Source organism: Macaca thibetana, chromosome 11, assembly GCF_024542745.1.
Source record: "Macaca thibetana thibetana isolate TM-01 chromosome 11, ASM2454274v1, whole genome shotgun sequence".
Lineage (NCBI taxonomy): Eukaryota > Metazoa > Chordata > Mammalia > Primates > Cercopithecidae > Macaca > Macaca thibetana.
The window spans coordinates 1,224,369-1,238,058 of NC_065588.1; the positions used below are offsets into that span (position 1 = coordinate 1,224,369).

The 13,690-nt window shown below is 35.6% G+C and overlaps 1 protein-coding gene across 15 annotated transcripts in view; it reads left to right on the forward strand.

The window, feature by feature from the left end:
- Window positions 1-13,690, forward strand: part of ERC1 (ELKS/RAB6-interacting/CAST family member 1) — a 534,923-nt gene that overhangs the window by 227,040 nt on the left and 294,193 nt on the right. For all 15 annotated transcript variants that reach the window (XM_050747035.1, XM_050747039.1, XM_050747032.1 and 12 more), the window contains one exon: window positions 7,003-7,138. In XM_050747035.1, the coding sequence (XP_050602992.1) occupies window positions 7,003-7,138 (136 nt within the window). The remainder of the gene's footprint in view (window positions 1-7,002; window positions 7,139-13,690) is intronic.

Genomic DNA, 13,690 nt, shown 5'->3' on the forward strand with positions numbered 1-13,690 from the left:
TATGTTGATTTTTTAAAATTTTCTTTCTGGTCCCTCATTTATTTCTTCTCTTTATTATTTCCTTCCTTTAGCTAACTTTGGGCTTAGTTTGTTCTTTTTTCTATTTTTTTGAGGTGTAAAGTTAGGTTGTTTGAGATCTTTTTTTTCTTAAAGTTTATTGCTGTAAACTTGTCTTTTTGAACTACTTTGCTGTATTCTATAGGTTTTAGAATGTTGTGTTTTCATTTTATTTGCCTGAAGATACTTTTTGACTCTTTTTTTTTTTTTGAGTTGGACTCTCACTCTGTCGCCCAGGCTAGAGTGCAATGGCACAGTCTTGGCTCATTGCAACCTCTGCCTCCCAGGTTCAAACGATTCTCCTGCCTCATCCTCCTGAATAGCTGGAATTACAGGCATATGCTACCACACCCGGCTAATTCTTAGTATAGATGGGGTTTCACCATGTTGGCCAGGCTGGTCTCAAACCCCTGACCTCAAGTGATCCGCCCACCTCGATCTCCCAAAGTGCTGGGATTATAGGCGTGAGCCACTGCGCCCGGCCTGACTTTCTCCTTTTGATTTCTTCTTTGACACATTGGTTTTGTCTAGAGTATATTGTTCACTTTCCATGTATTTGTGAATTTTTAAATTTCTCTCCTATTATTGATTTCTAATTTTATACTATTGTAGTTGGAAAACATACTTGATAGGATGTTAACATAGTTGGATTTAACACTTAATTTGGTGGCCTGACATATGATATATTCTGGGGAATGCTGTGTGTGTGCTTGAGAAGGATATGTCTTCTGCTGCTGTTGGATGGATGTTTCATAGAGTCTGTTACTTGCTCTGTAACTCTTATTCAGGTCTGACGTTTTCTTACTGATAGACTGTTTGACCTATCCATTGTTAGAAGTGGGGTAATAAAGTCCTCTCTTGTTATTGTATTGCTGTCTGTTTCTCCCTTCAGTTCTGTTAGTATTTGCTTTATATTTTTAGGTGCTCTAAGGTGGGGTGCAAATATACTAATACATTTACAACTGTAATATTCTCTTGATGAATTGACCCGTTTATTGCTGCATGATAACCTTCTTTGTCTCTTGAGACTGAAAGTATATTGTGTCTGATATAAGTAAGCCCATTTCTATTCTTTTTTGATTACCATTTCCATGGAATATCTTTTTCTATCCTTTTATTTTCAGCCTGTGTGTGTCCTTAGAGCTAAAGTGAGTCTCTTGTAGGCAACATATTGTTGGATACTTAAAAAAAATGTTAGTCACTCTCTATCTTTTGATTGGAGAATTTAATCCATTTAAAGTAATTATTGATAGTTAAGGCCATTTTATTGTTCTCTGTTTTGTAGGTCCTTTGTTCCTTTCTCTCTTGCCGCCTTCCTTCGTGATTTGATGATTTTTTTTGTAATGGTATGATTAATTCCTTTCTATGTTTTATATGTTACTGGAGGTTAGTTTTCTTTGTGGTTACCATAAGGGTTACATAAGACATCTTATAACAGGCTGTTTTAAGGTTATAATAACTATAATTACCTACAAAAATTCTACAATTTTACTTCTCCCTCTTTCATAGTTTATGCTATTGATGTCACACTTTACATCTTTTTATATTTGTGTATCCATTGACAAATTATTGTAGCTGTAGTTATTTTTATAATTTTGTCTTTTAACTTTTATACTAGTTAAAATTGATTTATGTACCTCGATTGCAGCATTACAGTATTCTGAATTTGACTGTATATTTATTTTTACCAGTGAGTTTTATACTTTAATGTGTTTTCATGTTTTTATTTACTGTCCTTTAGTTTCAACTCAAAGAACTCCCTTTAGCATTTCTTATAAGGCGGGTCTAGTGCGATGAACTCCCTCAGCTTTTGTTTGTCTGGAAATATCTTTATCTCATCTTTTTTTCTGAAGGACAACTTTTGTTTTTTGTTTTTTGTTTTTTTCCATCTGATGGCACCTCTGACTCCTTGACATTGTATTATTTGTTTCTCAGAGAAGTAAAGCAATTTTTTTTTTTCTTTTGAGACGGAGTCTCGCTCTGTTGCCCAGGCAGGAGTGCGGTGGCGTGTTCTCAGCTCACTGCAATCTCCGCCTCCTGTATTCCAGCGATTCTCCTGCCTCAGCCTCCCCAGTAGCTGGGACTACAGGTGCGTGCCACCACGCCCGGCTAATTTTTTGTAGTTTAGTAGAGATGGGGTTTCACTGTGTTAGCCAGGATGGTCTCGATCTCCTGACCTTGTGATCCACCCACTTCGGCCTCCTAAAGTGCTGGGATTACAGGCGTGAGCCACTGCACCCAGCAACAACTTTCTACGTATAATATTCTTGGCTAGCAATTTTTTATCTATTAGCACTTTGACTATATCATCTCATTCCCTCCTGATCTGCAAGGTTTCGGCTGAGAAATGCACTGATTGCCTTATTGATGGTGGTAATGGTGGTGTGTGTGTGTGTTGGGGGTTTCCTTGTATTATATAGGTTGCTTTTCTCCTGCTGCTTTCAAAATTTCCTGTTTGCCTTTGATTTTTCGGAATTCAATTATAATGTGTTTCAGTGTAATTTTCTTTGACTTGAGCTTTTGAGCTTCATGAATCTAGATGTCCATATTTCTTTCAAGATTTGAGAAGTTCTCAGGGAACAAACATTCATTTAAGTAAGCTAGATATTTCTTCTGTTCTCCTTTTGGGACCTTGATAATGCACATATTCGTTCATTTGATGGTGCATCATAGTTTCTGTATGCTTTTGTCATTTTTAATTCATTTTTCTCTTTAGTTTCTCTGGATAATTTTAAACAATGTGTGTTTGAGTTCACTGATGCTTTCTTCTGCATAACTGGGTTTCCTGTTGAAGCTATTAATTTTTTTTTTTAGTTGTCAGTGTATTCTTGTTTCAGGATTTCTGTTTGGTTCTTTTAGAGTTTCTATTCCTTTATTAAACTATTTGTTTTGTTCATGTATTGTTTTCCTGATTTTTGTTGAGTTTCCTGATTTTTGTTTCTGGGTTCTCTTGAATCTCATTGAGGCTCTTTAGGATGATAATCTTTAATTCTATCAGTCATTTCATGAATCTCCATTCCTTTGTGATCAGTCATAAGGACTTTATTGGTTTACTTTGGTGATGTATTATATAATTGTAAACCGAATATATAGAAAACCGAAAAAAAATCTGTAGAAAAATAATTAGAATTAGCAAGAGCATTTAACAGGTTTTCTAGATATAATACCCATATATGGGAATCATATTCCTATTTATATGCCAGCAAAAAGCCACTAGAAAATGTAATTTTAAAAAGTTATTAAAATGATTTATTTGGGAAAAGTTCATTAGCGCATCGAGTCATTAGGTGGAAGGTTGAGAAAAGGTGAACTCTACACACAGAAGAGACTAGGCTGTCACTGCCTTGACGCACTGGTTAATCTTAGCCTCTTTAAGAGTGAGAAAACCAAGGACCAGGCACAGTGGCTTATGCCTGTAATCCCAGCACTTTGGGAGGCCAAGGCGGGTGGGTCACTTGAGGCCAGGAGTTTGAGACCAGCTTGGCCCACATGGTGAAACCCCTTCTCTATTAAAAATACAAAAATTAGCCAGGCGTGGTGTTGCTTGTCTATAATCCCAGCTACTTGGGAGGCCGAAGCACCAGAATGGCTTGAACCCGAGAGTGGAGGTTGCAGTGAGCCAACATTGTACCTTTGCACTCCAGCCTGGGCAACAGAATGAGACCTTGTCTCAAAAAAAAAAAGAGCTAGAAAACCAGACATTATATTATATGCTCTCAGATGTGAGGCAATGTCAGTTACACAACACCATTAATTATTATTTTTACCTAAAAATGAAAATTGAATATATTCAAGTCTGTAAAGCTAATATTCAGTATCAGCACAAACAAAAAGCAAGAGATACAGAGAAACAAGTTGAATTTTATCATGAAGAAGCAAACATACAATCCAGAATGTGAGTCATTGTGTGGAATAATGGATTTCCTTTAAAAAAAAAAATCACTGGCATTCAAAAAGTGTACATTGGAGGAGGTAAGAGACTTTTCTCTAGATTAGTAGAGGATGAAAGGATATAACAAATAAGTACAAAGTATGGGCACTTTTGTATTTTGATTCAAATAAAGTAGCTGTAAAAACTAAACTTTGATACGAATGGGGAAATTTGAATATGGGCTATATTGATATCGAGAAATTAGTTAATTTTGTTACAGTTTACATTGTTGAGAAGTGCTCTTTTTTGGAGATGCATAAGGAAGCATGTATAAGGATGTAATGACATGATGTATGGAATTTTAAATGATGACAAAACATATAATGTACATAGGAATAAAATATATACACATCTTTCATGGAGGAAAATATAACGCTTTGTTAGAAGCCTTTTAAGGAGACCTAAGAAATAGATAAACACACTGACAAGTTTTCGACTTAACAATAATGCAAAAGTGATACACATTCAGTAAAACCATACTTTGAATTTTGATCTTTTTCTGTGGTATGTAGTATGATACTGTCTTGTGATGCTGGGCAGTGGTAGTGAGCCACAGATCCCAGTTAGTCACACAACCAGAGAGTAAACAACTGATATTTTCCAGATTAGGTGCTTTAAATGCATTTTGAACTTAGGATATTTTCAACTTATGGTGGGTTTATTGGGATATAGCCCAATGGTAAGTTGAGGAGCATCTGTAGTATGTTAATGAATTGAAAGATCCAAAAGCATGAAGTTTTTCCCAAACTGATATTGCTTCAGTGTAATTGGAATCAAAATCCCAGAGGCTGCTGTTGGGTTTTTTGTTGCTGTGGTTGGTTGGTTGGTTTGGTGGAACTTGACTGGCTAGTTCTGAAATTTCTATGAGAAGCGTAAAGCGCCAAGAATAGCGAAGACAGGTTTGAAGAAGGAAAAGGTAGGGAGCCTTGCCTTACTAATTACTTCTTGTAAAGGTATAGTAATTAAGGTGGTATAGGTCTGGCACAGAAATATACAAACATAGCCACAAAACAGGTACACATGTATATAGAAACTTTGTACATGGCAATGCATGTAAATATTCCTGGGAAAATTCATTCTAAATACTTGTAAAAGAAAGAAATTTTATTCTTATCTTATACCAGACCCCTCAAAATAGAAGTATGTTCTTACCTCATAATATATACAACGTCGGTTTCAGATGGATTAATGACTACAACGTGAAAGACAAAGTTAACGTCGTTTTAGGGGAATATCTTTATGAACTTGGGATGGACAAGATTGTGTGGAAATGTCACAGAATTGTATATTGTAAAGGAGAAGATTGATACATTTGAAACAATTAAAAATTTTAAGCTGGACATGGTGACTCATGTCTGTAATCCCAGCACTTGGAGGTGGAAGCCAGTGGATTGCTTGAGTTCAGGAGTTCAAGACCAGCATAGGCAACATAGCGAAACCTCGTCTCTACTAAAAATTAGCGGGGTGTGGTGGCACGTGTGTGTAATTCCAGCTATTCAGGAGGCTGAGGTGGGAGAATCACCTGAGCCTGGGAGGTCAAGGCTGCAGTGAGCTGAGATTGTCCCACTGCACACTAGCCTTAGCGACTGAGAGCCCATCTCAAAAAAAAAATAAAAAATTGAATTCTGTCAATGAAAAGATGTAAAGATATCATAGACTAGAAGAAAATATTTATATAACATATAACAGACGGATAAAGTATTATTATCTATAATGTATAAAGAATACCTACAAGTCATTAAGAAAAAGATACCTTAATTTTAAAAATGTACAAAAGACACAAATAACTATTTCACAAAAGTGGAAACAGGAATGACCAAAAACTGTATAAGATATTTAGCCAAGGTGGTTAAATGCATTTGACATGCATTTTAAAAGTATAATGAAGTACTATTTTGTTTTATACCCGATTGGAAACATTTAGAAAGTACCATGTGTTAATGGATGTGAAGAGTTATAATGGCCACTGTTAAGCACAGCTAGCAAGAGTATAAATTAATATAGCTTCTTGGAAAATAAAATAAGGTATACCTACTGTATTTCCTAGCAATTTAGTTCCTAGGCCTATACCTTAGAGATCTCCTTGCGCAGGTAAATCAGAGTGCATCTAGCAGCGTTATTTAAAATAGCAAGAAAATGGAAACAACCCAGTTGTGATCTTTGGGGGAGTGGATTAAAATAATTGCCATGTATTATTTCACACCTCAGTGAAAGTGGAGAGGATTAAAAGATACATTACACTCTGAATGGTCTAAGTCTCGCAACCTATTGAAAGGGAATAATACTGAATATCATTCTGTACTAAAAAGAAAAAGGAATAATTATTTATCTTTATAAAGCTCAAAAACATGTAAGCTATAAATGAACAGCTCATATATATATATGTAGCAAAACAATAATAAAAGCAAGGGGATTTTAAACATAAATGTCGAGATATAGGTTGTTCTTATTAATGGAGGATAGACCAATAGTAGAGAGAGGCACAACAGGGAGCTTCAGAAGTGAATATAATGTTCCATTTCTTAAGCTAGTAGGTTTCTAGATTTTTATGTCGTTATTTTCATCTACATCTACATTATATACAGTGTATTGCATGTTTGAAATGTTTAATAGTGGTAACATTAGAGTTGTTTTACAAAACTTTCTTTTTCTATCAGCCATTCTGACATTTCCGTGCATCGATGTCAGGAGACTGCTTCCCTGTTTCCAAAATCTCTGACTTGGTTTCTTTTTAGTCATTTCAGATTATCCCATGCCTTTCTTTTGTTTTATGCTTTCATTGTTCTTCATAGAGTACATGCTGAAATACATGTTCTTTATGGGAAAACTTATTTTTGTAAACAAATATGCTCCCGCTGACAGGAAAGAATTTGGTATTGTGGAAAAATTTTACAGTATATATTTATTTGTTGTTTTTCAATGACTCCTTATTGTCACTGGTGTAAGTCTCTAAATAAACATATTGTTTCTATGCATGCATATGCAAAGCTTGATTCTTCTCCTTCTGTCATTAGGCAAGTGAAAGACCAGAATAAGAAGGTAGCAAATCTGAAGCACAAGGAACAGGTGGAAAAAAAGAAGAGTGCACAAATGCTGGAGGAGGCTCGGCGACGGGAGGACAACCTCAACGACAGCTCTCAGCAGCTCCAGGTTAGAACACAAGGAGAACCGGAAAGAATGGGGTGAAGAGATTTGATCCATAATCGCATGTTGTTTTCCTCTTCATCTTTATCCTCCTCTTTTTTCTCTGTCTAACCCTGCTTGCTGCCTTCCTCTCAGACCAACTGTTTAGCAATGAAGGAATGGCTTTAAATAGAAAATGCAAGTTTTATTCCACAGCTTTATGAGGACACCTCAGCATAGGAGAAAGTTCATCTTGCTTCAAGTTGATGACACGTAATTGGTAAGTTCAATGACAGTTTAATGAGTGGGTTATATTAGGCTTCAGGGTTGTCAGTGTACTTCTCTGCCAGTTCCGTCCATTACAATGGATTGCTAATCTTAGTTTGTGTCTTTCTTCCTTTTTTCCATTCTTCCTCTTTTCCTTCTAACCTCCCTCTATCTTTCCTTCCTTTCCTCTTTTTAAATATTCAATTTAGCAAGAATATTTTACAGTCATACAGAATGTGACATATAAACTGTATTTTTTCACTTCAGGGAGTGATCATTGATGCCTAAACCTAATTATTCACAGATTAATTAAACCAGGCTCAATAACAGCAGTAGCAGCTATCATATCATAAGTGCCAGTTAGGTCCTCAGTATTTGAAACTAGGCTCTGGTCATTAGTTTTGTTCTAACCTTCACAGTAATCCAAGTGGAGCAGGTGGTATTGTATACATTTTGCACCGGGGAAAATGGATTCAGAGACATTGCGTTACGTACATAAACGCACACAACTTCCGAATGGCTCAGCCATGATTTTAACTGGGACTTCCTGAATCTGTGGACTGTCCTCTTTGTCTTGATCATAATGCTTCAGAATGCAGGTTTAGATTATAGGGAAGAATACCGTAGACGCGCTGGAGTCTCTGAAACTCATGCTGAGTCTAAGCCACTGCCAGATTGTTTTTCTCTAGTTAACAGTTTCTGATTGGGTCTGATACTGTGTATGTGCCACAATTACAATCTTTGCTGGACAGATTCGGAGGAGTTACTATGCAGAAGCCATTTTGAAGCTTTACAGCAAATTCATTTAACATATGAAGAAGACTCTACTTTTTACTTATTTTTCTCATTCCTCTGTTATGTAACTTTTACTGATTATATTTATAGAAAAAGTCTAAAATTTCCTCAAATGCACCAAATTTTGAAAAAAGCAGCACACCAGTTTTTCCTCATCCTTGCCAATAAGTTAATATTGGCAGTTTTCTCCTCTTTCTGTTATTCCTCCTTTTTTTTGGTTAACAAAATACAAATCTGATGAGTGGAAAATATTTCATTTTGTGTTAATTTACATTTCTCTGATTACCAGTGACATTGTTTTTTCAAGTGTTGAATTTTCTTTTGTTTGTTAATGTAATTTAAATCTCTCTTCCATTGTTAGCTTTTCCTCCCATAAATGTTTTGCTTAGTTCATCCCCATTTTGAGAGTATGTATTTACACATAAATACTTGTAAGTTGTTCTGTGCTTTCGTATTTTTACCTTTACTTTTTAATTCATTTTATGGTATTTGTGTGGTGAGGATATTTTTTCTTTATTGCTAACAACTTCACTAGAATGTTTATAGGGAATTATTTCATTGCTCACAAACTTGAATTGATGTCTTTATATTTTATGAAATTGATGATTAGTCTGTTTCTAGGATTTCAGTTTAACCTTCGTTCTTGAACTATGGCCACATTGTTGTTTAATTGTAGAAAATATTTATTTTATGATAAGGCAAGCCCCTCTTTATGTTAACGCCTTAACTGTTTCATTTATCTTCCCCTCTCATCATTTAATGTTTTCTGTTAGCAATCTGTCTTTATGAACCAAAAATACTCTTCTAATCTTCTGTCAGTTGTTTTAACACCAAAAGTGCTTTCATATGTAATCTCTTATTTCCTTTTTATATAAACTAAAAGAGAAATAAGATAGATTATATTATTTATATTTTACATATAAGGAAAACTAATTTAGAGTGGATGACTGACTTCCCCAAATTGTCTAAGTAAATGATAAGTATCAAAGTTATGAAAAAGATAACTGATGGCCATGTGCAAGTTACACAGAGATGTAATTCATTCAAATACCGTGAAAAGAGCACTGGACTACAAGTTAGGATACTTAGGATCTGATCTCAGTTCTTTTACTAACTACTTAGTTACTTAAGTATATTTCTGTTTATTTATTTATTTACTTATTTTACAGACAGTCTCACTCTGTCACCTAGGCTGGAGGACAGTTGTGTGATCCTCCTGTCTCAGCCTGCCGAGTAGCTGGGACTGCAGACCTGTAATTTTTAAATTTTTTGTAGAGACCAGGTCTCACTATGTTGCCTTAGGCTGTTCTCCAACTCCTGGCTCCACACAAACCTCCTGCGTCAGCCTGCCAAAGTGCTAGGATTATAGACGTGAGCCACTGTGCCTGGCCCCGTTAATCATATTTAGAGATCACAATCTGGGTATTAGGGGTACTCCCTACCACTGGATTGTCATTTACAACAACATAATTAAGAAATACAGCCGGGCATTGTGGCTTATGCTAATCCTAGCGACTCAGGAGGTGAGGGATGGAGGATCACTTGAGACTAGGAGTTCAAGACCAACCTGAGCAACATAGTGAGACCCTGTCTCTAAAAAAATTTAAGAAATTAGCCTGGCAGGATGGTGTACCTGTACGTCCAAGTTACTTTAGAGGCTGAGGCTGGAGAATTGCTTTATCCGAGGAGTTCAGGGTTGCAGTGAGCTATGATTGTGCCACTGTACTCCAGCATATGTGACAGGACAAAACCCTGTCTCTGAAATAAATTAAATAAAAATAAAAGAAGTTAGGAATTCTTGGAGAAATTACTCATTCCAGGATTAGAGCAAGAAATGTACGGGATAAACCTAAATTAGTAGTTCTCAAACATGTGTGCATTGGAGTTCCATGGAGGGCTGTTACAGATTGCTGTCTCCTATCCCTAGGGGTTTTGATTCAGTAAGTTTGGGGAAAGCCCCGGGAATTTGCATTTCTAATAAGTTCCTGGGTGACGATAACATTCCTGGACGAGGAACCACATTTTGAAAAATCACTGCCCTATAGCATCATGTGATATGAAAAATTGAGAACCTGTCAAAGACTGCTGGGGTCATGTAAGGATGGACACAGGAGCAAGAATGAAGGGGCTTTCATTGGCCTAGGACAGACAGCTGGAGCATAAGAAAGACTGATGAGTAAGTTGTTTAAAACAAAGTATTTTTAAATCTGGCAACTTCATGATGAGACTCTAAAAGTACTTTGGAGATTGCTGGGGCACCAGTGCCCTAACACTGGGATTTGCTTTTTAAAATTCCAGTGGTAGTAGGGGAAGCGTTGGCCATTTTTTGATAGGTTATTGAAGCTGAGTGACGGTGACATGGGGTTTATGATATTATCTTCCCTATACTTTTGCATGTTTGAAATTGTCCCTAATAAAATGCTGAAAAAGAAAGATATCACTTAACCACTTGAAACTTTCATATCTCTAAAATGAGTCTTAAGAGAGATAAGACTTCACTCCTTAGACTTTAGTGTGCCTTTCAGTTCTGAACTAGCTTTTTAACCATATTTACATAGCCCTGGAATGGAGCCTTTGACTCTGGCTTCATTTCTTAGCCAAACTCCTTATTTGTGTTTTCCCTTTACTTGAGAAATATTTCCTATATTTTCCAAGTAACTTCTTTTTTCATATCTTTGCTTGAATTTCATGGAGTTGGTTTCTTCTGTTTTTAAACTGAAGGTCATATACCTTGGCTTTTGTTTAAAAATTATAACTTTTAATTAACGTACTAGAAAAATAATTAATCCATAATATTTATTGTTTACATCCCGCTACATTTTCTTTTAAACTTTAATTTTACTTACTTGTAATACTAATACATATATACACTCTTTTGTATTTTGCTTTTTAAAAACTTTTTATCGTTTAAGCATTTCCATGAGTTATATGTTTTATATTGATGCTTGTACTACTATTCTCAGCTGACTCCAGAGTTCAGTAGCTTTACACACGTTCCTCTTTTTCTGGACATTACCTAATTTTCAGTTTTCACCGAGCAAATTTGTACAGATGAATTGTACCCAATTTGGTGATTTCCGTTGATGATTTCTCAGAGCAAACTTAAAGTATATGAAGTGTTGTAGCTTTTCTTAAATTTCTGTTACCAAAGATGAGCTAATTTAGAGAACCCCCAGCAGTTTGCAGGCGTTCTGTTTTCCCCATAGCCACTTCGGTTCTATTTAATTTTCTGCTCATTTTACACATGTATAATGGCGTCTTCAAGTTGTCATATTTCATTTCTTCAGTGACACTGTCCGTTTTTCACATGTAATGATTTATTATCTGAAATTTCCGTGTCACATTTTAATTACATTTGCTACCTATCATGAAGATCTTTGCATATCACCTACTTTGGATTGCTATGTTATAAATGACATTGAGGAATGATGATTGTTGCGTATTTTTTCTCTTTCAGTCATCTTTCTTTTGAAATTTATGATTGTGTTGTTTAAACCTCTTTTCAAAAAAAATCTTTTAAATTGCTTACCTTGTCCTTTCTAGGCTGTTTCTTCACTTAATCTCCCATTTGCAACACAGTTAAACTTATTAGTTTCTTTGAGTTCTTTAGCTGTGTGTATGTGTTTGTTTCTTGTAAGTGTTCATTGCTTTAATGCATATGGAGTTTATTTTATATATCTTATAAAACATAAATTTAAAGTACTCTTTCTTTACCCTGATACCCAGTTCTCCTGGTAGCACTTAGTAAATAGGTATTCTTTAAAAATTTTTTTAAAATCTACTTAATCATATGCTAGATAATCACATAGAAGTTTCCATTTCATTCTAGATTCATTGTTTTGTCTTTAATCCAATTTTTTTTTTTTAAACGGAGTCTCTTTTGCCCTGTCCCCAAGCCTGGAGTGCAGTGGTGTGATCTCAGCTCGCTGCAGCCTTCACCTCCTGGGTTCAAGTGATTCTTCTGCCTCAGCCTCCCAAGAAGCTGGGATTACACACCTGGCTAATTTTTTTGTATTTTTAGTAGAGATGGGGTTTCACCATGTTGACCAGGCTGGTTTTGAACTCCTGACCTCAGGTCATCCACCAGCCTTGGCCTCCCAAAGTGCTGGGATTACAGGCGTGGGCCCAGCCTTTCTGCATTTCTTTTGCACTTTGTTTACAAAGTCAGTAGATCATCTTCAACATCATTAACTTTATCTCCAAACTTTTTTTCTAGGTAAATTTACCAGTTTTTTCAACAAGCTTTGAAATATCATTTGAGTCTCTTTAGTTTGTGAAAATAACTTAAAGAATATTATCACTTGTAATTTATTCAGTCATCTGTAGCCAGGAACTAAATTCATTCCTTTTTTTTTATTCCTATCTATGTTTATTATTTATCATGTTAAAGATTTAAGGAATATAAAATATTTTCTAAAGAAAGCTAATATCCAGATTACAACCAAATTATTAAAGATTTCTGGTAAATCATAGAGAAGAAAAGAGCAAATGAAACTTCAAGGCATAAAATAGTTGAAAAAAGTATTAGCAAATGCTCTTTATTGTATTTGCCTATAAAATAATGTTTCTCCGGATGAAAACTGAGACAAATTCCTTACAGAGCTCCTGTCTCTAAAGGTTGTGAGCATTAATGAGATGACACATGTAAAAGCTTCTGTAAGAGCAAATGTTAACAGGACTGGACTAGGTAGTAGTAGCATAACAGGTACAGTGGGCCCTCCATACCCATACTCAGCCAATGGTGGATTGACAATATTATGGAAAAAACCACCAATAAAACAGAATAATAAAACAATAAAAAATAAAATAATATACCAGCTGTTTACATAGTGTTTACACTGTATTGGGTATGAGAAGAAATCAAGAGATGATTTAAATTATATGCGAAGATGTGCATAGATTATCTGCAAATACGATAACATTTTATATCAGGGACTTGAGCATCTGTGGATTTTTATATTCCAGGGGAGTTTTAGAACCAATCCCCAGAAGATACTGAGGTGCTACTGTAGGGATGTAATGAAACGTGAGAGATTCTAGAATTTTCCTATAAAAGGAGGCATTCACTTCATTAGGAGGGAACTTTTAATTTTTCCAGTAGAATTTTGTGAGAAATTTGCCTCATGTTACTTCATTTCGAGCAGTGGTTCTCAATTAAGGCTCAATTTTGGCCCTAAGGAGTATTTGGCACTGTCTGGGGACGTTTGCAACTTGAGAGGTGCTGCTGTCACCTAGTGAGCAGAGTGCTGGGATGCTGCTAAATATCCTGTAGTTTGCTGGATAGCCCCCACAGCAAAGAGTTATTCGGCCCACACTGCAAATAGTGCTGAGTTTGAAACCACATTTAGAAATACTTTGAACACCAGTTCTTTATCCAGAGTGTTACTGTGGATGAAGTTTTCATGATTAGCTTTGGAAACCTAATACGTATGGCCATATTTATATTTTTTTCTATGTAGAGCTAAGACCAGTGCTATTAAGTTAAAACTCTGTAGTGGCAGTGCCACAGTACCAAAT